Below are 27,752 nucleotides of genomic sequence, written 5' to 3' on the forward strand. Positions count from 1 at the left end.
GATTTCCTCACAATTTCAACTAATTGATAGCAAAAACATTCACATCTACGGATAGGCATAATTTTATAAGAATTTCTTCGGGTTTTTTTTTATTGTTTTTAGAGAGGTTTTCCATTTTAATTTTTTATTTATTATCACTTACGTATTTTCATTTTAATCTTTTCATTTAAATTTATTTTCTTTCGTTTTTTTTATTATATTTTCTCTTTTAGTTTTTTCAATTATTATTTTAACTTTTTATTTATTTTCATTTATTGGTTGGGCATTTTTTTTACGAAAATAGAGACGACAGTATTAACATTAATTCTAAGTTTTTTACTTTTTTTTAATTTTTCATTTTCTAAATATATTCTTTAATGATTGACATCAGGAGTTTTATAAATTTTACTTAATTTTACGACGCTTTCATTATTTACTCAATTTTTAAATTCAAATATTTTCAAAATTTAAAACAAAATTATCTGTTTCTATCATAGTTTTTCAATAGAAATGTAAAAATGATTATAAACTAACTGTTTATTAAAAAAAAAATTAATCAATCCCTAAAAAGAAGTTAAATTAATAATTGCCCTTATTCACTATGTTATATACCACAATACCACATCTATCGATTCATTTAGATGAATATTTTGATCTGTGTAGAAAGCAAACACGCGCTTTGTAAGACCAAAACTACTCAGTTGATTTATTGTTAGCTTTGAAGAGTTTTATTAAGCTAACATTGCAATGGACATGGACATTTTACAGCTGGAATTTAAAATAACTTCGAAGCTTGCAAAAGCTCCACAAAGTTTTTACGAAAAATTATCAAAGTTGTTTTCGCTTATCAAAGCACAGTCGTATTTTGTGGATTATTTTATCACTAAATTGGTGACTTGAGATACATTTTTTGTACAATTTTTTTTTGTACATACAATAAAATGCTGCATTTAGTCTATACTCTTGGACTCTTGGACAAAGTCTTAACTGAGTTAATACATTCCATACAAAACAGAAATTTTGACCGAATTGGATAGTCGAAAGGTGAGAAACTCGCAAAAACGCCTTAAAATATTGGTATGTGGCCTCGATTTTCATATAAAAATTCCTACTACTGGCCTGAGTAAACATGAGAATCTACTGAAAAATGGAAATTCCTTTAAATTATCCATTTTTCCTCATTATTTTATGAATATCGAAGTCTCTGCGAAAAAAGACGAACAAATACAGTAATAATGTAGCAGGTACTGAACCTACGTAGTAAATCCGGGAAAACTTGAATAATTTCAATTGTGATCACAAGAATCTTGAAATGTAAGTCTCTTCTGATTCAAAGTATGCTAGAAGATTGAAACAAATCCCGAGTTGATCTCTAAGTAATCAAACCTTTTCTTAGACGTAAAAATGAGATTAAGGCAACTGAAAACAAAGCCAAAACGTCTGAGCTCAAGCCAATCCATCAAGCAGTTCCTTAGAACTATTAACACCTCAAAGAACATTTTTTCAAAAAAACACAAAAACTAATAGACAACCATGATGGGCAGCATTGGGAGTTACTTTGAAATTAAATTTCTATTTCATAATATCACAACATTTCGTCAGACTCTATTGGACTAATTGGAGACATTTCCATTCCATCCAGCAATGGTGTCTTCTCTTCAGACGAATTGGGATCTGGTTCCAATCCACCAATGATCTGGCACACATCACGGTGATTCGGTGACGAATCACTGCTTGAACTTGATTCGTTATTAAACGAGACAACTTCCTTCCGAGTTACAATCGAAAATAATCTTTCGTCGTCACATTCATCGTAATCGGTGATTGCACTTTGCTTCAATTTCGTCAAACTGAATAAATGTCGTTCGGATCTGGATTTTCTTGGGTAGTTTTTCACAGATTCGCTGCCGTTGTCCGATTCGTAACGATGACAGAGTAATTCATTGGTGGAGTTTACACGTTTATTCATTTGTTGGTAATGTCCTGCGTTGTCTAGCAGCGATTCATTTGACTTAATTAAATTATTTTTACGCGCCAGAATACTGTTCTTCCATTTTGTATGTCGCTCTTTGGTGGTTGTAATTTTACGTGAAAAAACGGCATGCGTTAGCTTTTTGAATTTTTCGGTATTATTTACTGACGCTTCAGGACTACAGACTGGCGTAAATGCGGAGTCAATACGACGTTCTTCTTCTAAAGACCGGAAAGCCAATTTATTTACATTCCGTAGCGAGGTTCTCTTCATGGACATATCTTCAAACGACGAAACTCGATACTTTTGTGAAAATACTTCGACTGTTGCGCATGACTTCGATGGTGATGTTGTATACATTGAGCTTTGATCAGTTACTAAAATCTTTGGCGGTTCTAGCAGCACGTTATCTATACTTTTCCGTTCCAGCGACACACTATCCGAAGTACTACGGGCAAATCCAATATATTCATTCTGATGATATCCGGACGACGTTGAATCCTTGCATGGACTCGATTTGTTTGAGTCGGTTTTGGGCGATGCTGAATCAATGGCTAAATTTGAAACATCTTCAACTCCCTCATCGATCGGCGATGATATAGACTGAAAGCTGCTCAATCTCAAACTCGAAGAGGCAATCGACTCGTCCGTCATGCTGCCGAATGCTGAATCTTGTGACGGGTTACTGGTTGGTTTCATGCCTCGCGAATACTCCATACGACGAGACGTTGAATTTTTGTGAGATGTACAACTTTCGGTTGATAGTTGGTTGCACGTTTGTAGGGACTGGTCCTGTTCGTCAACAGATCGATGTTGTGTGGTGGTGTCATCAGATTGATTGCTGGCATCGCAAATGTGAATAGGTGAGCTTGGTGCATTCAACAGGTCGTATTGCGGAAAATCGAAACTGGATGGTGTTATGACAATTTCGTCGAGAGCATCGTCAGAATCGCTAGTAATGTCCAATGAGTCCGTTCCTCGCATCCTGCTAGTAGACACATTTTGCTTAGTTGATTTTAAAAATTTAGGGTAAATTAACTGAATGAATCACATGCTTCCGGTTGAGTGTGGAGAGGAAGTTTTATTAATATCAATTTGCATGGGAATGAGCATGCACTTTCCAACATTCCAAATTTTCCACATTCAACACCAGAAACACATAATCTGGGAAAATATTTTTTTCGCTCAGTGTGAGAGGATATGGCATTTGTGTTATCGTTATGGCAATATTGCTCATCGAATCCCATCACCAAAAAAATACCTTCCCTAATTGTGAAAAAAGAAAAAAATTTCATGCATCTTACCAGTGGTGTACGAATGGATGTAAAATGTAGTTTGCAAAAGTAAAACTATTCAATGTGTGAAACGATAGTCGTTGAACTGCTGTCTGTGTCGTTTTAATGACAAATGGCAATACAATGCAGTAATTGATAAAGAAAAATTCATGCAAAATTAATTAAATTAAAAAAAGTGATGAAATGGAACACTTGAAGTACGTTCTATTGAACCTTTCACAGACGACAAGCATATCACCAGTAATAATTCATAATCTATTACTTCGTTTAATCTTAATATTTAATCTTTTGCTTCATTAGTCGTAGCATACATTTTGCTATATACTCGGTGTGCGTTTCGGCTCATCGATTATTTTTGATGTCATTGTCTATAACAGATGATAGAGCAGAGTATGATTTCATTTAACATGCATTGTGATAAATGCACGCTCAGAGTTTGACATTTGTTTGTCATAGTTAACGATAGCAGGTGAATAGTTGTCTGTAAACGGTCAAGTGCAACGCACCAGCATTTGCATATCTGGATTTCAGATACCAAAATCGGACAGTGTATCATACATTCGACTTACACTTATAAAAACAAGTTCATACAACTAAGCTACTTTTCATGTCATGTCATTGTCAAGTGGAGTGCGAATGCTGGTGCGTTGTTGAGTGTAATTTCTTCTTGGATTGCTTTTCAAAAGTGCGTGAAAATTATTTTTTCAATTTTCTTTCCACGTTCAGTGACAGTGCATAGTCTGTGCACAGTGGTTGAACTTTTGGTTGCAAATGATAGAAACATTCACAATAATAATTCTTGACAATTCATGCAAAAGAGATCAATCAATAAAATTACCCAGTTCTTCGATCCCTCGGAGTAGACGGTGGTGTTCCTGGTGAACTTCCCTCACTATAAGATCCACTCAGAGAAGCGCCTTGTCGTCTTCTTACGGCATTCAACAAACTCAACGTAGATGTACTAAGGCCAGGTTTGAACGACTGTGTACAAATTCAGAATATATGAAATATAAAATCCGTCCAAGCGACACAGCAATTCTATTTCTATTTTCATTATATATATACTCAAAACATACCGATATACCAGGACCTCTCATCTCCCGCAAATCAATATTGCGAAATAAATCACATAAAACCAATTCTTCAATTGTCGGATAACGGTCCGGTGATTCGAATATCATTTGAAGGACTTCAATTACCTATTGAATGGAGAGAAGCAGTTGAAAATTTATTTTCCCATCAATTCAAATTGATTCATTTTCGCTCAAATTCACACACCTGTGGATATTTATCTAAATCCAATTCGTAATGACCGGGAGTGGGTTGGGGAGAATTCAGTTCATAACCAGCACACATTTCGAACAGTAAATGTCCAAAACAAATTATGTCCATATTCTCAATGTCGCTAACATTTCTCGACCACATAACTGCATTTACTCGTGAATTTAATCCCAACAAACCATTTTCAAGTCCAGACAATCTAAAATTGAATGAAATATTGGGGTGTTACGCTTCGGTGTTTTGGATGGGTACTGAAACGACTATTGCAGAGCTATTCAATTACGCTATTGATTTAATTACAAACTTTAATGGAAATTATCAGGTTTCATGCATGCGGTGAATGCTATTAGCCTGGCACATGCAATATATGCACTTGAGTAAATCGTTGAAATATTGTAAGTGTGATCCAGATTTTAAGCGGTTTCAAAGTGGCAGGTGCTTTAATGTTCAGTCATTCGTTCGTCAAAATTTTCTTCATTGTTCTACGAAGGATATTTTAGACATTTTCGAATAACGTTGCTTTAGTCGTACAGTTTGAAGGCACAGTAATATGCCTTGAGAAAGTAGTATGTCATGTCATTGCACTATGACCGATGTTAACTTAGGGAGTATTCCCTTGAGAGTGTTAAATAAATCCGATATGAAGAAACAAATAAAATCTGGTAACTTGTGTGCTTCAAGGTTTCATCACCGTTATATACACTGACTTCATTAAGATTGTGTCACATTTGTTTTTCTCTTTTATTTCCCTTTGCACATAATTTGCTTGATGAGAATGGTTATAACCAAATGTTGCACAATCTTTTGACTGTATCAAACTTTATATAAAGAAATAGTGAGAACTATCTTAAAATTACCTTGCGACTCCATTCTGTAAGATAATATTTCCGGAGTGTAAATGTCCGTGAGATGGAAAACCACGTTCACGTAGAAATAAAAGAGCCTCTAGTATTTGACGGCCTAGCCGTTGAACTTGTGACAACGGCAAGCAAGTTGACTTCCGAGTGTACTTTCGGTTCCAAGATTCATTCCATTGTGCCTTGAGGGATAAAAATTTAGTGAGTGACACCTTCATTCACTGACAGAAAACAGAAAATGTCGAACGGCTGTGTATACCTTGTAAATAAGATCTTTCAGACTTCCACGTAGATTGAATGGCATAACCAAACACGCATAATTTGTAGAATTTGCATATAAAAAACCTAAGTCTAGTACAGGATAAACGTAAGGATGTTGTAGAGAGCCGAGCAGTTCCATTAGAACTCCTTTAGGACATTCTGAGGGTGGCAGTTCTTCTAAGGCAACGCAGTCGGGTGGTATTGGAAGTAAAGTCATCAAACGGTCCGTACGTACCTAAAAATCAATCAATTTTTAGTTGATAATTATCGCATTAGTGCAAAACAGCGCTCGTACTGTGGTATCGTTTAGCAGAAACCAATTCTTATTATTTCTGGATCCAATATCGTCTAGATGCGCCATGATTTCATATCGGCCATTCAGTGTTTTTAGCCATTCTTGACAAGCGCATAATGCGCGTTCACGAGCCGCTCTCTCCCTCGGGCTTCGATCATTTTGCCCAGATCCACTATCTAGAGCTGAATATTGAAATTTCAGGCTGTGCCTACAATTACAACAAAATTATAGGTTGAGTGTTGATCAAGAGAATATCTGAAAGGGTGGAAAAACAATCCGCCAAAACGATTTACTACTCGTCATACAGATGCTGTAATAGTAATGGTGTCAAGTCCTATTTCAATTTACGTTACTATAAATAACTATAAAACAACTAGAATGTGATGATTCAGAAGGATTTTGATGAGTGGAAGAAACGATGCGTCTATCAAATCCGCTCTTAACTATTCAATTGATGACTCATATAGCTGCAACATTACGTTGATGATATGAAGTTTGATTTGAAATTCAAACACAAAAACCTTTCACTTTTACGGATAATTTTGCAGTGCTGTTATCTGAATACTTTCTGTCGAGTTACGTAAAGCATTAATGGGTTTGTGTAGAAACAAAAAATAATTTTATTTTCTTGTTACTTCTCGAAACCATCAAATTTTACGCCTAACCCTTCACATGCAGCCAGAATAATTTTTCCGCCTGAATAGTTGGGCGAAAGTCTTCGCCCACTTACAACTTACATGTTATCCCTCAGGTTGTTTCTTAAATTTATGTAGTTGTTTTTTACATCAGTATTTTTACAGTATTGTCACTGTAACCGTAGCAGAAATAAATGGTTTTGCATTCGTTGTACAATTCTGGTGTCATGAATGTTGATATCGCGATAACCTTACCTGTGCACGACATTCAAAAACTTGAATGTTCGATTATACTTTCTGAAGTTTTTGCATTCCTTTTCTCGATTCGCGAAAAGATGAATGTTCAAACACTACGAATAGTTTGTTTGTCTAGATGAGTTGATCATTTATCATGTAACTAAAGTCTAATTCAAATGGCTATCTCCCCAAAACAATCTAGGTATGCAGAGGACATTATAGCAACTGTCTGTCTCAAACGGTACAACTCGTTTTCCGATAAAGAAAAATTCACTTCCGAACATGACTTCCCACCTATGGACCTACGTCAGTCTCATTTTGTATATCTATATTAAATTGTAATATCTCTTCGACGACTATACTGGAAACATTTTAATTTAGAGTATTATAAAACAGATGTCTACAAGTAGGAGTAATACCACTAGTAGAGTATATATCTGAACTGAATAAAACAGAATTTCCGACATGAACCAATAACGTGAGAAAATTTTCTTATGATTTTTACACTGAAATATTTTTAATTCGGAAGCGATTAGTACCATTCCAGACTGAAACAGGAACTTCGAACTGTTTCTAATATACCGTAGTCAAAGATGAGCTTTTGGTGATAATGAATTTTCTATTCAATTTCTGTTAAAACGTTCAATCAAACCAGAGGAAACATTTATTTAAAACTTTATATAATTCATGACTACAACACAAATTCAATTATTATTTTTTTAAGATAAAAACTATAATTTTGGTACACATATAATGTGGTTATTACTTTTTATATATAAAAACTCAAATGCAAAGATGTAATATATTCATTCTCATGTAGACATTACGGATAGAGAACACATTTGTTGAAGTTAGACGAAAAAAAAGTAATTTTGTTCACATGAAGTATTTAAAAAATAAAATGAAAATCGGTTAAATATTGCAATTTTGGTATTTAGACAAATTGGACTGGTCATTCTTCAAATAAAGAACAAACGCAATTCTGGAGATGTAAGCAACTTAAAACAATAATATTAAAGCGAATGAAGCCGCTCCGCAATAGCATGATTAATTAAGCAACTCATCGTGTGTAGACATACTTCGTCATAGATAATTGAAAATAAATTAGTGGCAATCGAGAAAGCATTATCTGTCGTCGGTCAGTCGTTAAGAAGAACAAATAGTCGTAGATTTTTAAAACCAAACATATCATTAGACAGTGATATGGGTGGAAGCATCAATATTATATTTATCACTGTTTGCTGAAAAATCTGTCGTGGACAGTTAAAAAATCGAGCTGAAGCGGAGTATTTTAAATCACACGTCAGTACAGTATTTTTGGTGAGCCAGTCCAAAGCAGTACCTTTGGTAATGCCAATGCCGTAGCTTGATAATGCCAAAGCTGTACCTTGATAATGCCAAAGCCGTACCTTGGTAATGCCAAAACCGTACCTTGGCAATGCCAAAGCAGTACCTTGATAATGCCAAAGCAGTACCTTGATAATGCCAAAGCAGTACCTTGATAATGCCAAAGCCGCACCTTGGTAATGCCAAAGCCGTACCTTGGTAATTCCAAAGCAGTATCTTGGTAATGCCAAAACAGTACCTTGATAATACCAAAGCCGTACCTTGGTAATGCCAAAGCAGTACCTTGGTAATGCCGAAGCAGTACCTTGGTAATGCCAAAGCAGTACCTTGGTATTGCCAAAGCAGTACCTTGGTAATGCCAAAGCAGTACATTGGTAATGCCAACGCAGTACCTTGGTAATGCCAAAGCAGTACCTTGATAATGCCAAAGCCGTACCTTGGTAATGCCAAAGCCGTACCTTGGTAATTCCAAAGCAGTATCTTGGTAATGCCAAAACAGTACCTTGATAATACCAAAGCCGTACCTTGGTAATGCCAAAGCAGTACCTTGGTAATGCCGAAGCAGTACCTTGGTAATGCCAAAGCAGTACCTTGGTAATGCCAAAGCAGTACCTTGGTAATGCCAAAGCAGTACCTTGGTAATGCCAAAGCAGTACCTTGGTAATGCCAAAGCAGTACCTTGGTAATGCTAAAGCAGTACCTTGGTAATGCCGAAGCAATACCTTGGTAATGCCAAAGCAGTACCTTGGTATTACCAAAGCAGTACCTTGGTAATGCCAAAGCAGTACCTTGGTAATGCCAACGCAGTACCTTGGTAATGCCAAAGCAGTACCTTGGTAATGCCAAGGCTGGTAATGCCATATATTTTAGCCGCAAGCATAGGAATGATTTTTTTAAATGAATTTGTATCAGCCACATTAGATGTGTCACTTTAACAGCTAGTGCAAAGTTTAATGATAAGCATCGAGTTAGAGGGAAAGCACAATTACTTTGACCATATCCAATGTATCTAAAACGTAGATCGACCAATTCTTAGTTTGACAGTCAGATATTGAGTTCATTTTTTACACAAAAATTAAATTATTAACATTTACCATAATGCAACAAATGAGTTTTTAACAATTAATTCAATACAGAATGTAGCCACTAAATTTGTAAAATTAATAAACAAAAATCATAAAAGAATTAACCTTGTCGGAGAAACGTTATCTTTACACGAGCTGGTTGACTCTTGGGTCATGCTTCGATTAAATAGCAGTTTTGCAAATGTTTCCAATTTGGCTGTAACTAGTGGTGATTTTTCCGACTGTTCGGTCTCTGAACTTTCATGTTCCGAGCTTGCTGAACGAATTCTATAAACATAGTGGGTTTATGATTATGTCTGAAGCGACAAGCAATACGGTAATTTAAGAAGAAAAAACAAATAAATGTAAAATACTTGAACAAATTTCGTTTATTTATGGCTGTTGATAACTGAGTTTGATCGAATTCAGCAGCTGAGTGAGCTCGTCGAACATGCTTTTTACGTTTCTTTTTATTAGATTTTCTGAATTTAAATTAAAACAAAAATGATTCGAAAATGACAGAACTATTGAACATCTTCTTTACCTTGACAGTCTAGTTTGACAAAATCGATCATGCCCGGTTGTTTCAAGTTCCTTCTGATCCTTTTCTTCGGTACCGCGACGATTCATTGACGAATATAGGTTAAACATTTTGTGTGACTTTACGTTTTTTACACTAGCTACTTCACAAACACGAATTATTATCTTGCGACCACTTCTAAACACTGAGTTTAGCGTTTTGTACACTAAGATCGACACAGATCTTTGGCGATTATTTGGGTCCTTTAAATGAGATTTGTTTTAGTTACAAAAATTTTGGGAATTGGGGGTTTTTTGGTTGGAAAGAACAATTTCTTTTTAAAAAAGTTTAGATAATATTGAGTTAAAAATATAAATCAACAACACAGTCTGGTATGAGAAACACATAATAATTTAAACTATCCAACGGCTCTGCACATCCATTGTATTTTTTATAGACCATCCATAATAATAAATAAATTTGGTGTGGTAAACCTTAAAAATAACACGTTTCGATCGGACGTGACTAAAATGTAAAATATTTCCTCAATTCTGGTAAAGAAAATTTTGTTTTGAACATTATCGAATGGAGACCGTACTCTGGAAACTTGATTTTTTTTATAATCCGCAAAGGAGAGTTTTTCATTTTAAAAATCATAATCGATGCTCAGATATAAAATAAAATTATTGTACAAACGTAGATGGAACTTTATTTACATTTGTCTCTTGGGATCGTTTAGGATTTTGATTTTGTTTTCGGCTATTGTTTATGTCGGTCTTCAGATCTATTTCACTAGAAATTGAATCGCGTGTGCAATTGTTATCTTAGATACATTCGGAGAATTTTGTGTGACGAGAAGAGAATGAAAAAGGTGTAAAAAACGACCGTTGTATCACGGTATAATCAATATATCTTTTTTGTTTCTGTTGTAATGAAATTTCATATTTTTTTCAAACAAAATCTATTATTCCTTCAGTTTTGTGTTCACTTATAGCAAAATTTATGTTGTTAGCAAAATTTATGTTGTATGAATTTACTAGAAACAATCTTAAACAAAACCACTGATGTAGCAGATTTAAGGATTCAGATACACGACACATTTGTACAAGATTAAAAACGTGAGAAAACGATAAAAAATTGGAAACGAAACGAAATTGGATAATCCTTCAAAAATACTGGGATATGCTAGTACCATCATTTCTTGTTTGACAGGAAAGGTACAGTTACCAAACTTTCCAAAATTTACCAAAAATTATTCTGGCAAATTTCGGTCCTGATTTCATTATCTTTTAATAATTATTTGATGCCTTTGTTGCATGAATCACAACAAGTGCGAAATGAGTTTGTTTCTGTCACTAGAACTTCTATGCCTCATCAACACTAGTTACATTTTATCAATGAGTGATAAAAAAAGAAAAACCGATGTGAAAAAGACCTACATATGTCCCTAAAAGTTCGCTTTTCGCAGCGCCGTTGCAAAAAATGAATTTATACGTTATACATTGTATGGAGGGCATTATCATAACGACCATTTTTACGAAGACTGTATCTTCTAAAATATACGTCTCAATACGATTGTACAAAGAAACTAACGACTTACAGTAAACGTTATACACTAGATATTTTACGACGAAGATGTAGAATAGATTCTTTGTTATATCTCGTTTCACGGAAAAATATTCTTTTCGTTTTCCATTTTCATATACACAAACAAACCCCTTTTGAATTCAATAAGTCGTATTTATGTTCAAAAAAAAATTATTCAATTTTTGTGTATGAACTACAACACAATATAATAATCATAAATCAACAATTCTTATTTTTCTTTTATTCATTTTCTGTCATTTCTATCAGTGTCTTTCGGTATTTTGCGCGATAAAAATCAGATCGAACCGCGTGCCGTGTTTGGAAAAACACACTAACCGAATAAGTATAAAAAACAGTCACTATAAGAGACAGTATATTGAAAATATTAACAAAAAATCTCTGTATATCTATAGAGTACACAAGTGTAGTCAGGTTAATTCAGGTATCATGTAAGCTACAAATTGAAAAAAAAATTGCACTGAAAACTACTTCATACGACTTGAAATTCTGAGTTTAAATTACTCCTACTTTTCGTGGTAAACTTTCGCAGTGTCAGTAGCAAAAGCTTCGATTACTTAATTAAATTTGATTACGACTGATAAACTCATACCGAACAGTTTACGAACGGCGTTGTGGACGGATAAATCAAATCCGATAGACAACACCGACAAGAATGAACTACAGCTAACATTATGTTAGAACAAATGAAGTAATAGATTTATCTTATCCTAATGCTTGTCATTTGTGAAAGGTTCACATAATTTCTGTAAACTCAAAATATGGCTTTAATCAATTTTAGTCACAAGAAACAGTGAGCGTTCCGATTAACTCGACTATCAATAAGATACGTATTATATAGACACAATTTTCCCTTGTGTGTACTTTTTCATTTTCAGCCAGGGTTGGAATACATATATACGTTTTGTGTGAATTGTATGAAAGGTTTTCCATATCAAATATGGGAAACATGTGTACGACAGTGCTACTGAAACTTAATTTACTCGAGTGCTGTTATACATAAATCATCAAGTTCGGTTACTGTTTCATTTTTGAAAACAAATCTGCAAATACTGTGCGGCCCTGATTAAAATGTGCTTTTTTTCTTGTTTTTTTTTTTTCAAATTTAATCCAATTTACGTGAAACTTATATTATGGTATATGGCTTCTAATTTTCTGAATTGTTTGCCATATTTTCGCGAGTGTACAAACATCATTTAATACACCAATATCAACATTTTCATTTTCAGATAAAATAAATTGAAAACGAATTAAGTTTATTCGATATAAAATAGGTCACAGGATGAACGAGCTGATGGACAGGACGATAGTGTCGCATATACAACGCGATATTATGGCTTGCAAAGCTGTAAATACCGATGGCTATAATTTAAATCGTTTGTGGCATATAAATTGAAAATTATCGGTTAATCAATTAATTTATGGATTTGGTTTTAAATCCAGACAAAAATATGAAATGTTGCGATAAATTTTGCAACAAAAAAAAATTTTGTGGCAATACTGACACAAATGAAGATTGAAATAAAATTTAAATTTCTATAAAATCTCTAGTACCACGCAAATTGAAAATCAGTAAGTTTAACAGACCTTTCAATAAAGAATTTAAATTCTTAATTTCAGCACTACCTTTTAAGCACATATATAAGGTAGGCCCACGACGTCTTGTCGACCTCGGCTTCGCCTCGGGTCGACAATCGACATCTAGTGCGAAAAAATACCTTCATACCTACCTTGGTAGATAAATAACTATTATATTGACTACGTTGAATTACGTATATCACAGTACATATGTGGTTCTAAATTTTTATTTTGACGAGTATGAGTACCGCCGTCAACCACGGACGTAATGTACTACTAATAATATTGCAATACGTTAGCGTAAATGAGCTGTGATGTGTGATAGTTCGATAACCATTATTATCGTAGAATTGTATACAATCTGTCGTTATTAAATTTCAATGCAATATAAACCCATGGTTCATATCAAACGATTTATCTGATGCCGTGAACAGTCTACCAAATTATTTATCAAGGTGCAGAAAGGTAAATAATCCCATCCTAATTGAGGTCAGTGAAATTGGTATTAGTGTAAACGAAACATATGAATAATGAACCATAAATTATTGTTAATTGTTTTCAACCGATCATGGATTAATCGTCTAAAACAGCACAAAATAGGTGCTTTGCGTTTACCTATTACATATTTTTTTGATTAATTAAAAATGCAATTTTACTATAAACATTTAACATACGAACGTTCGTAAGTTGTATGCCATTCTCTGTTCGAAAATGCAACAATATTTGAGTATGTAATAGTACATTGAATGACAAGGGGCGAAAGTAAAAAAATTCAACCGTGTGCGAGAGTTGGAGCCCGCGCCGAAGGCAAGGGCTCTAATCGCACAGGTTGAATTTTTTTACTTTTGGCCCGAGTCGTTCATACTATTTTTTTTGATACCAACATTGAAAATTGATACGTATCGCAAACATCGCAACAAAATGTTGAAATAAAAAGGCATTTAGCCAGAAAATGCGGGGGTCCAGGGGGCGGCAGCCCCCTGGTATATGAAAAATTTAATAATTTAGCCATCACAACAATAACACACACAAAAATTAAGATATAACTAACAAATCATTCAGTAACAAAAAGTATCAACTTTGTATGCTAATTTCAATAAGAACACTGGCGCACAGTGTTTTACAATTTTGATCAAAGTATTCTGCATAATATGAGCGGATTTTGTTGACAACTCGACTCATTTCTCTCATTTTCTGTGACGTCAGTCACTTTCGCTGTTCGTTCAGTTGCGTTCGCTCTTCGTTAAGTACTTTCTCCCCGTGGGATGCATTTTTTTACTTTCGCCCCTCATATGCGGGGCGAAAGTATCATTTTTCAATGTTGGTATCAAAAAAAATAAAATAAATCAAAACTGGAAATATAATTTGCTTTTTTTAATTACTTTTCATGTGTACGGTGGATTAACCTTATTTTCTTCACTCAAAAGGACATGTGAAAATGACGTTTTGCTGACGTGACAATTAGGGAAAGAAAATTTCTGTGTTCTTCCTGAGCAGAAAATAGACATTTTTTGCTCCGAATTGTCAGTCGGTTTTTGTTTAAAAAAATGTTGTGTAACGAATTGATGTTTTCGTTCCGTGGATAAAAAATGTTAATCGGGCAACTCAAAAAACGTTATGTTCACCTCGGGGGAAAATGAGAAATTCCAACTCGAGAGACTCGCAATTCTCCCCTCGGTAAATAAATAACTATTTTCTCATAAAATACTTTTCACATTTCATTCAAATGTTGCATTTTGTGCAAAATTTGTAAACACAATGTAAAAAAGGCGTAAAATATTTTCAATATGTAAATAGTTTGTATAATGTATTTTACCTGCATTTCCGAATCCAACAACTTATGACTGCAATTGTTCCAAATATAACTGCGCCGAAAGCGCACCAAAGTGCAGTCTGAAAACGAATGAATTATGTTTGTATAAAATAAGAAAATGCTTTCTGGAGCACCAGCATCTTAAATAATAAATTAAATTTTACATTCACATTTTACGAGTAACAATCTAACAACATGTCTAAAACTTGAGTTTCAAACAATTTTCAAGAAAATGTAGAAATTCAACCGAAACAATTCTCAACAAAAGTACGTCATTAATATGAACGATTATGATTTTAACCATTTTATCGTTTCGTACATTTCCCAACCTGTCTCCCCGATTTGTTTAAACTTGAAGTGATCAAAGTATATCAAAGTCACTGTAATATCAAAAGGACGTTTAACACAGTCTATGTATAGCAATTTCCATGCAATTACGAATGGTTGAACTATCAAAACTTTCTATTTACTAGCACCTGTGTATTGAATCGATATAATTACCATTTACACCCGTAAATTACTTTCAGCATTTTGTTGGAGTACAGAATATAAGAAAGCATCGGATATCGGTGTATTGAAGCTCTAGTTGAGGAGAAAACCAACAAAATGTATATAAACTCTCAAAGTATATGTCTAAACTTTGCTTCACTTTATCAATGCTTGCACATTATATAACTGATGGTAAATGCTGTTCTTGTCACATTTGATCTCTTTCAAATTATCCTTAATCTCGTTCGCAAAACAGCTAAGACTTAAACACCGATTGATTGATGATAACTACCACACTTATTTAAAGCAGGCACTCGACGTTCAAAACAATGTTGGTTGCTATTCAACAATGAATTAATCAAAATGCTGTAATTACACACACATACCGTCTGTCTGCCCGGCAACAATATCAATTTGTCATTAGATCCTTTTTTATAATAAAATGTTTATTGTACGGACGAGGATGTTGATGCCCTTCTGTTATGGCAAAAATATTACGGACGTAAAACGTACATAAATTCCATCAAATGGTTGGGTTCGTACATATTTATCTACTTATCCTTATATCCCCAAAAGAGACGAAAAACGCAAACCCAATGGTGTACTAGCGCATGCAGTCCAATAAAATTACAATCTATAAATTACAATCTCTAAATAATTCTGGAATTTTTTTTATCTTTCGAATGTGTATACGTAGTAGTCATCTACATTAAACAAGATCAGTATCCACCTTTCACCACACCCTGTAGAGGGACTTACAACTGGGAGCCACGTAAGAGCCGTTATTTCATTGAAGCGTATGTGTGGTGAAAAGTGATTATGGAGATTATTAAGTTACGGCCTTTAGTTGTGTTCTACTTCTTAAATTTTAGAATGAATGATAAGTGGAAAATAGAGTTCCGGGTACGAAACTGTCATATGTAATGGTAGTGCAAGGGCTCTAATTTGTTCTCGTAGATACGTTGAAGTACATATAATGGATTCAGAGACCATATAGGCCATGTTTCTTTACGATATTTTATCAATTGTAAGGCTTAAATTTTTCAGATGAGTTATTCATATTTTAATCCCGAGCAAGTGGAGAACGTGTAGTTGTTAATCCAATTTCAATTTATTTTTTCTCAATATCATCACACAGAACTGCAACGTTAGACAGGGAGCATATCACCCAATACTTTCTGGCTTTTCTTATTGCGAAAGCTTGGGAGAACTAACTCGGTTTTACTTGGTTGCACTACAAATCAGCAACTAGTCTCCGTTTTAGAGAAACGAAATTGATGTATTTTATTTAGCGCCGATGAAGAACGAACATTAAACTAAGGTCTGTTGTTCGTAACATTAGGAAAATTTAAATATTTGCTACGAAGTGAGACGTCCTACGACGGCTGAGATGTACAATAAGCTTACCATCTTGCCCTAAAAAAATTCGAAAACGGAAGTGTCTGAACAAAGATTTTTCGTATTGAGTAGAGAAGCTTGTATTTCAAAACATGGGATCGATGGCAGGCTCTTGGTCTAAATTAAATTTTCTCGTGTGCAAAGTTTTTGCATAAATTTAAATACTAATATATGTTATGTACTGCTATAGCTCACTTTATGCATTTCTGTTTCGTGGTTACGTCGACAACTTCTTTTCTTTTACGCTGGAATTGCAATTATGTGTCGGTACGAAACAGAAAGAAACTTTTATGTAAAATGGTGTTACAGCAAGAAAAAAAGATGTTAAAACAGCAGAGGTAAAATAGTATAAATGTGGAATACTCACAATCCAGAAGTGCGGTGTTGAAGTTTTAAAATCTAATTGCATTGCTTTGACAAACGTCGCCGTCACGGTGACCTATAAAAAAGTAAAAATATTTCTGTAAAAATAAACTTTAAGGAAAACATGTTTTGCTGAGTTCCTTTTCTCAGATAAATTATTCGAATGACGCTGTTTGCATGCAAGATGACTTTCATTGTTTCGGAAAAATTACAATTTTTCTGGTCTTATTACAATGAATAATGAATTTTTGAAATATATGAACATTTCATTAGAGTTTGCACCAAATTATGACGATTTTCTATACGTATGTAGACGTTGGTATTTTACTTTACATTATACAATACAATGTTCCGTGGAATTCGTGTGATTTATGTACAGAGCAGCGTTAAGTAGTAAGAGATTAATTGTTATGCATGGTATGTACGTACATGGGACGTTCGCGTGAAACCGAATGCGAAATAATTATTGAGTGAACCACCGACATTTGTTCACATTGATAATAAACTTGTTGACTACAACCACGCTCAAGTCATATTTTGAAACATTCAGCACAATATCAATCTTTCCATTAAAATACTCAAAGACGTAAGGGGATGAGCATAAAGTTGAATTGTATTAGGCACCAGATTTTATCTACTTCGATCTACATATTTCGAGTCAGAAACAAAATCTTTTACTTCATTTGATTTAACACGTATTTGGCATTTACTAAGGTCGTATTAACCAAGCACACAGCTTGTGTCTGTCGTTCATGTTCTGTAGTTGGACCAGTTGGACCTGTATGGAGCTTTTCTTCGTAAGTTACTAAAACAGACAACAATTACTTTTTGCGATAGCGATGACCTGGATGACCTGGAAAGCTGTATGTTACTCCACCGTATTATTTAAATATGGATTGAAAAATGTCGCACTACTTTAGAAGTTAGTGGATGAAAAACATTGGTTTTTCATCAGATTTCAAACAAGAATCTGGCTCGATGCCCGATCGACGTCATAACATATGATTTCAGAATTCATAGTTTGAATGTGCAAAAGGGATGTATAGAGTGGATTTTCATTCAGTTTATATAGATAATTTAGCAAACTCCGTCGAACAGTAGATTTGCTTCAAGAAATCCTCCCTATTATATGAGCCAGACAGCGTGAGTGGATAATTTAAACCCACACACTTTATGTCTGCAATTTGAAAATAAAAAATAATAATTCAATTCACGGAAGCAATATTGTTAATGATGGCCCATTTCAAGTCGGCGACGAAAGCATTCATCCAATATCAATATAACTTTATCGTGTAGCACAATATTTAAGTATCCATCGACTGTATTGTATCTACTATGTATGGTATAGTATGTGCAATAAGGCGAAAAATATATATAGGAGTTGTAGTTTCATTTTATTATTATTTCCATTGATTCTTCGTTCCTCATAAAAATCATTTTTGAAAAAAAAAATTGTGACAATATTTTTCAGCAAAGTTATAAAAGCTGTATGCTCCAATACGTATATATGTATCGTTCACATCTTTATTCAGACCTGTACCTGTACATTCTCTTGTGCTAAAAAAAATATAAAAAAATGCGACATTGTCGCGATACAATATTGTATGAGTATCACTACTATCTGCTGGTAACATTGGTGACACGGATGCGATCGATATAAACGAGGGTAATTTTCCTAAATATTTTATCAACACAATGCATCGCATCAGATGCTCGTTTGCAAAAAAAAAATATTTGCTTAAATTGAACAGTTTAATAAACGCTTTGTTATCATCGCCGCGATAAGCATCAAACATCAAAATGTATTTCCGCACATTCCTGTTGTAACGGATACATGAATTACGCTCAAATGAACTAACAAAAGCAGCAGCAGTTTAACGGGTAGTCGATGTTTATTGCATGGTAGTTGATGGCTGTACTATATACATAAAACTATATATACAAAGAAGTTGGAACGGAATATAAAAAAGAAAAGCTCTAGTCTAGTTAAACATAAAACACGCAAATCATTTTTAACGATTTTCCCTTTCAGTGAATTAAGCTTTTATAAATAGTAGCACACGTCATAAAAAATGTAGACATAAAATATACATACTCGTACGGACGGACGGTACGGATAGGTTATAATATGATGGTGTGATGGAACCAAATGATCCAAGTGACATTCTATTACGTTTGCATTATTGATGAGTCGGGGACGAAGAAATAATATTTGTTGAACTTTCACGTTTAATGAAGGAAAACATAAATTTATCTTCGTTTTGACAGTGAAAGATAGAAAAATTTTGGCTTTCATACATGTAGTGTTGGTGTTTAGGGTGACGCAACACTTATAACTGATCCCATACTTAATCGAGCAAAGAGTTCAAAATCTTTATACATAAAAAATTAGGTAGCGTTGCGTAGACAGGACATTTAATATACATCCGTTTTTACATGTACACAGGTTGTAGTAGCGATGTAGCGAAGGTTTTTGTTAATGAAATATGTACAACGTGAAACAGGACAATCAAACCAAGGTATATTAACGAGTTTTGTAGTCTCTTTGATACGGTCATCACATCACTATTTATAGATAGAAAGTAATTGCTTTGAGGATAATTAATGCACCGATTTTGTATATATGGAGGATTGTTCGCAAAGTATATGTACCGCAACACAGGAATCGGGCTCGCGTGACTGTTTTCTTTTTTCGAGTGCCTATAATAATGCGTCGGGTCAAAAAATGGTCTAATTTTAACTTCCATAATTTATGAACGGCCTTAGAGGTGTGACTTAGGTTGTGGTACACGGTCAGTACTACCAGTAGCGCATGCCAGTAGCGCATTACAGTTAGTACCTAATTCCTATTAGATACATTTAACCTGATCGACTTTTCTTATCTACTTTTAGACACGTGCGGTCAGCACCTCGGTCAGCACCAATATAGTTTGAGTTATCCATTTTTGGTGGACAAAACATACAATTGAGAATATCTTAAAAAACACCAATAGAGCTTTGTCACAAATGTTTGTTGTCCCAGACATTCTTCAAATATTTTTTTACCATGAAGCCGGTTATAAACTTATGGTTATAAAATGATGCATGTAATGTCTCGGCCAAAAATATGTCCCTAAGTTCTATGGGTCTCTACATAATTATTCGTAGTCAAAGCGAAACCGTACATATCGGGGATGTATGACCACATAGATAAATAAAATGAGGTTGGTACATGTTTTACTCGCAGTAAAGATTTTTTTTTTCTAATTAGTTTTAGATTTATAGCAAATCAAATATGTGTGAAACGGCATTAGCATCCTCATTTTCAAACGTTTTCAAAATTGATGCACAGTTTCCTCTCTGAATTTCTATTGAATATTGTTGTATCAAGAAATTTGTCGAGCGCTTTTCTCCAGTTTTTTGTTGCAGCAGCTTTTCGATTTTATTTATGAATTTCTTAGTGTCCTCTCCCATTGGCCCGAACGTTTCGAAAGCGATAGGAGTGAATATGTAGTCACGTTTTAATGCCATGTAGTGTAAAGAAAATAGTTTCAAAGGCTAAACCCTTCGATTTATTTCCCAACAGACCCAATTGCCAATCATTTCCAATCCAGCCATTCTAAACTGGCCCTACTACAGACTACAGTTGACACCGTAACACCAAAAAGTTGAGCTGGTTACAGGCGTTCAATTAAGCCTTTTGAAGTAGTTGCAAAACTTGTTGCAAAAAATATTTTCCTTTTACAAATTTTGCAACTACTTTCACAACTACTTCAGGTTGCTCCCAGTCGTTTGAAGTTGTTGCAAAAGTTGTCGCAAAAAAAAAATTTCCTTTTACGAATTTTGCAACTTCTTTTGCAACTAGTTCAGGCGGGTGTTCAATTACTTTTCTAATGACACCAAACACAATATTCTGCTATCAATGAGTGACTTGGAAACAATGAGTTTTTGTTAGAGATGAGTGGGCCGCCCGCAAAAGCGGGCTGCCCGCAGCCCATGTCTCATGCCCATGGGCATGGGCGTAATGGGCTTCAGAGATCGTGGGCATGGGCCTGGGTGTGGGCATTTTTATAAGACTTGGGCGCCCAAACTACGATTTGTTGTCGTCTCGTCATCCCATCAATTCATAAGAATTATTTTTCGATAATTAGTGTAATATCGGAATTTTTTTGGATCCTGGAATCAAATTTTGTTTGAAACGTTCGTCATTAACATGGGAATCACTAGCAGAATGTCTTTATACAAACTTATTACCCATACAAGACATATTTAACACTAACTAAATCAGCGATTTTTGTAGACTGGGCTAGTGCCCATGGGCATTTTACTTGTGGGCTTTGGTCTGGGCATTGGGCTCATTTTTTCAAATGATGGGCATAGTGGCAAAAATTTGCTATACCCACTCATCTCTAGTCGTGTTATGTTAACTCGCTGAGTAACTGGACGCACATGCCTCCGAGTGACAAAATCCAAGAAGTTGCAGAAGTCGAAATTTGCGTGACTGCGATAATTTTGGGGTAAAATGGTCGCAACGTTGTGGAGGCTTTTGTGGGCATAGTCTCCGACAGTGAAACTAGTTTTGGAATCAATATATGTTTAACGGCAGGCCTATTCATTTATCATAGGAAGGTGCGGGAATTCACAAGTAAAAGACAAAATTTCCTTTTTTATTAAATTGATTTCAATATATTGATCAGACTTTATTGTAGACAATTGGATTGTGAAACCAGTGCCGCCTTTTCCATATGGGCCGAATGGGCAAACACCCGTGTCGCCCGAAGTGGAGCAGAAGAAAATGGCACCCGAGGTCCCTAAAAAAATTTAGCTTTACTAAATTGGCGCCAATTTTTTCAATTGCCTTATGGCGCCCAAAAGCTGAAAGCGGCACTGTGTGAAACTCACATTTTTCATCAAAGAATGGCTCAAAACTCTCCAAACTAAATTGTGTAATATTAGCCACCGAATGAAACAACATAAGATGTTTGACCAGTACGATCGGATCTTCTTAAATTGTGAAATTTCTCAATCACTTTATTCGTACCTGGGCATAATGCGATTCTTACTTAGCTTATTCTTAGATGTTGACAATGTAAAGAAATTGTGGTATTCATACCCCTTGCTAGTAACCATCAAGTTCCAATCCTTGCTGATTAAAAGAAAAAAGGAAATGGAAGTTGAGCATAAACGTACCTATTTTTCATATTCTTATCTTGTTAGAATTCTTAGAATTCATGTTTCAAACATTATCGCTTTTCTAATGTTAGCAACATTCAATTCAGGTGTGTACAAACTATTGAAAGCCGAGATACTTGACGAAGCATTTGTCGCAGATTCTTGTTATATTACAGCAAATTACAGCAAAAATACGTTGAATTTAGGCTGGTCTTTGGGTCAAATATGAAATACACAGAGGACCGTTGCATTGCACGATATTTTATTTATATATGCAACGTATTTTTGCTGTAAATTGATTTTATGTGCCAAGTAATTTGCGAGCCTTTGACAGAACATTACAGTATGCGACAAATATATTGCACACAATCTATTAAACAATCATAAAAACCTTAAATAAGATTATTGATGTGGCAAGTAAAGGAGACGTTTTTTCTTTATTATTTCTCGCAACTTCCTCGAAGATATGCATTTCGAACAAAACCTACATCGAATGCATTAATGTATTATGTTGTGCTACAAGTATATTGTAATTTTGATTTTTTCAGCACTAGACCCTCCAGGTGGCAAATTGGGTCGTGTGCTGAAAAAATCTCAATGAACAGTCTTTTTAGGTACACGAATGACAATTACACCTCTAGTACATATTCAACAGCGATTCAACAATAAATTCCAGTCCTCACTCAACCACCCGATCTAACTCAAACATCAAGAATAAACGAAATTTTTCCCAAGGCGAGAAGTACTTTGGCACGGCAGAGTAAAATAAACCATGCAGGAGCGGTTCATTTTCGAAACGTCAAATAAGGGACCTAATACACGGGATGAAAATGAACTCAAATGAACACTGATATAAATTGAAAAATTTTATCCGCAAAAAATATATGGCTACTAGGTTATTCAGGTCCCTAGTCAAACCAGCGCTCCTGCCTGGTTAACTTTACTCTGTCGTGACTTTGGTGAGGGTGAGAGAACGGTGTGCTAACGAATTATATTCAATAGCAGAAGCAGATATTATGCACCTACTAAAAACGGAGCAAACGACATTCAAATATAAACGGATTCAAAAAGAAAGCATCTTGCCTTTCATTTTCCCATTAGTTTATTTCCTGCAATCCCATTAAACAAAACAAACAATGTCCAAACAAGGACGTATAATCTACTACATGACTTTTCTTTAATACAAACTATTTTCTACATGGATTCTTTTAACAAGATAATTTTGCGATTTAACGATAAAGTAATCAGTAATGTAGTGATGTCGTCAAACGTTGTTTTCATTGTTGTATAGAACTTTGATTTAAAATATTTTTTTACTGTTATATATGGGTTTTACCAAGCTTTACCTTTAAGAGTAAAGCCGGCTTATCAATTTCAATTAATCTTTTAATAGGATTTTTATTCGAAAAAAGGCAAGGCAATGCACAACGTAATAAAGAAGGAAAACTGTGCATAAAATGAAATATTGTGAAACTTGCCGAACAGCCGTGTAGTAGTTATGGAATAAGTTTTTAAGGTGCTCCAATGAATGGATTATTGAAAGTTTCTTTTTTTGCAGAATTTTCGCTCTAAGCATGTTTGTATACTAAATAAAGTCCAATGTTTGAATTTGTCAATAATTTACATTTAAATTGAACGAAAAAATCTGAAAGAAAAACAAAATCTGGATCAAACTCAAGAGTTTCTTAATAATGGAAGTTGTATTATTGGCAAGCAAAGAAACACAATAAACATTCTCTAACAATATTAGACAATGTGCAACGAAAAATTTGAATGGAACAAGAAATGCCAACAGTTTGTGTTGTCATCCCATTGTAGATTTGTCTGGACTAGAAAGTATATTTAATAGTGCAGGTACTTGTGTAATTACTTGCGCCTTTAGTTCTTTAAAATCTTTTTGAATCTGGAAAGTGTGGCTCATTACATTGCATACAAGAACTTTTTTCCGATCCATTTTTCGAAAGCTATATTCAAGGACTTACGATTTCAGCCACCATGTTCAGGAGCCAGGTATATGGTCTGGGAAACTCATATATGATCTAATAAGGATTTTTTAAGTTTTTTTTTCTTGAAATAAAATGTACGTAGTTACAATTTGAGATACTATATCCAGTGTTTCTTGCGAAGACATTTCATCACTACGTTTCCTCTCCTGTTAGTACGGTATTGACGATTTTCCTTGTGAAAATAGCAAAATACTTTTACGAAAGTTTGAAGTTACCAGAGGTCAGTTCATAAAAACAGTGATATCATCATGGATCAGAACTATAGAACTTTTTTAAAAACGTTTTTGTACTTTAAGAGATACGTATGACGTTTTCGGCTGGAAATAGTAGATTACTATATCAGGGAGTTAATGAGATGTCGAGTTACCTCCCTGATGTAGTATGCTATTTTACTTTAAGAGGTTTAAGAGCGAAGTAAAAAGCCTAAAACCCTAGGGAGGTGCCATTCTTTTTTCGACACTAGGACCTAGCCTATTTTATTAAATTTTAGTTTACTTTGTAGAAAGCTGTTTATGTCTGTGGGTATGTTTTGTGAAATGTAGTTGAAAAATATGCGGGATGTAAAATTAGAATGAAAACAATTAGATTTTTTCAAGAAAAATATGTCATTCTTTATTAGATTATCCATTTCAGATGATTTAACTTTTCGCAGACATGATGCACGCCTATCACCGGTACAACTTTCGAGTCTATTACTTCTTTTTATTTAACAATTTTCAACATAATTTTTACGGTAAATATTACTAAAACGCAGCCGAAATTTGTCAAAACAATTACTGAAAGACAGAAAATGAATCGTCATTAAAACATTTGTGACACAGGTACAGGTACATATGCCTAATGTCCCATTAATGGCTTCTAGCTAGGTATTAGTAACTGCTTAACTCTCTTAAGTGAACATATAAAAGCTAGTTTCTGTAATCAACCAAATAATACACGATTTCTTTAACTAAAATGAATATCCAAAACTCAAAATTGTTGAGTGAAACGAATTTTCCGAAATTCTTCGCTTTCACTGTTAATCGATTCAATAACTACGTAAGCAAGTTAAAAATGGTTTCAATGTGAATTCACTTAATCTAAATGGTCGTTTACCGTATTATACATGCCAGAAGCAGGAGTTGTTCTATTTACTCAGTATGAAACAGTGAAGTGTTAATTACCAGCTAAACGAAATTAAGGTACATATCCGGGTAATAATCAAATAATACACCACTTGACGTACAAAAACACATTATAACTTAATGTTCATTGTTGAAAAGCGATTGTATCGTCGAAGGCGAATATTCTCATTATGTTGAAATATAATTATATCGTCAAAGCCATATATATGCCCATAAAGCAAAATTTATTTCACCCCATCATCGCCATCGACAAAGTGGTGGGCAATTTGGTGCTCCTTCTTTTACCTGGGCTTGGTACAATCATCAGATATTTTGAAAGATAAGCCGAGTCCCTTATACGTTTTGCTATTAGCAAATTTTTACATAAATCTTGTAGATGATCTTTGTGATAAAATGAATAGCTCTTGACTGTGTTCAAGTCTGCGGCGTTATACCAAAACTCCGTTTCGTAAAAATGAACTTCGAAAGCTATGTTCAAGTAAGAGCAGCTTAAATTATTGAATGTTTCTCCTTCAATAAATTGAAATGACAAACGAATATTGTCCGCAACAATCCAAATCGGGTAAATGTTGTCGGTGGAAGCACTCTGCATAATAGGTTCTTCATAATAAATATCCAAATTTGGACAATCATATTTTTTAGCAGTAAAACTTCTCGTGCAACACCGATAACCACAGTTAGTAGTTTGATGTAATAAAAATCGATTGTAGTTAAAATTGCGTGGGCCCTAATATAACATCATGCTTTCAATGTTGTTTTTAAATAATTTGTATACACGCGACTAGCCTACCTACATAATATTGTGTGGCTTAACCACAGGGAAAAAATAACAGAAGCGAAACTACTTTGTATATTTGTATAAGTAAGAGGAATTGGTGCGATTATACCCACAGCTCCGTCAGAAATCATTTCAATTGGAAAATGGGAAAAAGGTTTTCGGAAGAATTCGAACAGAATTTTTATCAATCAATGACCTATTAAAGAACTTATGAAATGTTCATACCTTGGCACCATTTTACAATGCACCATTTGATTTTTTCCAAATGTTTGTGATGTGAAAATCGAAGCCTTTGTTACGGTTCCACAGGAAAATTAGTGATGTGATATCACAACAATAGAAAAAAATCACTTCTCCGTTGACTGTTTTTTTTAGTTCGTTGCCTTTTATTATCCACAATTTTCCGATTGAATGCACCGCAAAAAACTTATTAAATTTCAAATGCAAAACACTATTTCATACAAAATCACAATTTTCTTTATTGTATTTTCGGATTAAATCTATTTTTCCAGCACTGGATATTAAACACTTGTGTGGCTTCATGAAAATGTCATGAAAATCTGCTCGATTTTCCATGTAGTTTATTTTCTCGGAGACAGAATTTCTCCCGACTCCAATTTCGCTCCATCGAAACAATCATATCATTTGCGACAAAGATGACCGCATACACCGTTCAGGCCATGTGGATTTTTTAACGTTTTCATTGATATTTTGGAATTGCTACTATACAGTCGTCCCTTTCACTTAACGAAATAATCAATGGAAAACAGTTTCGGCATGTGTTTTCCATCTGTTCATCTGCTCACACAACATTTTTGTTGTCCCGTTCCGATACGGGGCTTTGTGCGATGAGTTAGGTGTACAACATACATTTGAAGCACGTAATTATTCGGAGCACGTATTTATGTTCTCAACAGTGTGATGATATACGAAAAAAAAAACCCCGTACACTACCATGCAATAAATGTTAGCAGTATATAGGTCGGAAGGTTGAAAGTGGAACAATCTAGGAAAATGGGTAAACTTGACGATGATAGCACATTATTGAATAGTTCGGATATATAGAGAGCTTTCGTATGCATCTGGTGCAACGCAAATAGCTCGCAGAAATCTATTGCATTTTATTTGATTGATTTTCGTAGACGTTTCTGTTATATTTGATAATATTATATCTGCCAGCCGATATATTAGGGTTCAATGAATCGGTTCAACATCGCATGCATAAAAATGTCCGTAATTTGTAAAATATGAAGATTGAAGAGGTTTTCCGAAGTGGTACACTTCTGAATACGTATACGGCAATTATGAATTCATTGCATGCAAATGGAAAATAGTTAAAACTTTCGTACAATGTGATCTTAGCTCGCTAAGTGGAGCACATTGTCGGAAGCAGTAGAAATTTCGAAAAGTTTTGATTTATTCATTCTCAGAACACAAGTTTTAAATGGTGATATCTTCATACCTTCAATGTTCATTCCACCCGCTACACCTTGGCAACGTATGCACATTTCTCGTGCAATTAACGGTGTCGTGAGATTTGTGCCTTCGTTTTTCAGATAAAAAGGTCCAGATTTTGCTCCAATAAAATAATCTTTTCAATGATTCCGAACATTTACCATATTAATCATCGTCACATTCTGGAAATTCTGGCGAAAATATCAATTTATTTGGCAATCTAATCGCAGCTTTCCACACAATGAATAA

At 34.4% G+C, this 27,752-nt stretch overlaps 1 protein-coding gene across 8 annotated transcripts; it reads right to left on the minus strand.

The window, feature by feature from the left end:
• Positions 1–1,486: 1,486 nt before the first annotated feature.
• Positions 1,487–26,623, minus strand: LOC119076930 (slowpoke-binding protein). 8 transcript variants are annotated; one of them, XM_037183965.1, is made up of 13 exons: positions 16,994–17,055; positions 14,743–14,819; positions 9,768–10,006; positions 9,598–9,705; positions 9,350–9,511; positions 5,941–6,148; positions 5,644–5,880; positions 5,385–5,566; positions 4,525–4,726; positions 4,323–4,445; positions 4,085–4,227; positions 3,256–3,338; positions 2,800–2,936 (listed from the first exon to the last, which is right to left on the minus strand). In XM_037183965.1, exons 2-12 carry the CDS (start codon positions 14,746–14,748, stop codon positions 3,305–3,307), a joined length of 1,644 nt encoding a protein of 547 aa, XP_037039860.1. In that variant the 5' UTR covers positions 14,749–14,819; positions 16,994–17,055; the 3' UTR covers positions 2,800–2,936; positions 3,256–3,304. The 8 variants fall into 8 exon arrangements, with proteins under 8 accessions (XP_037039854.1, XP_037039853.1, XP_037039855.1 ...); XM_037183964.1 differs by having other exon boundaries at positions 2,820–2,939; XM_037183959.1 differs by lacking the exon at positions 3,256–3,338 and having other exon boundaries at positions 1,487–2,936.
• Between the last annotated feature and the right edge of the window lie 1,129 nt (positions 26,624–27,752).

This window comes from Bradysia coprophila, unplaced genomic scaffold (assembly GCF_014529535.1).
Source record: "Bradysia coprophila strain Holo2 unplaced genomic scaffold, BU_Bcop_v1 contig_232, whole genome shotgun sequence".
NCBI lineage: Eukaryota > Metazoa > Arthropoda > Insecta > Diptera > Sciaridae > Bradysia > Bradysia coprophila.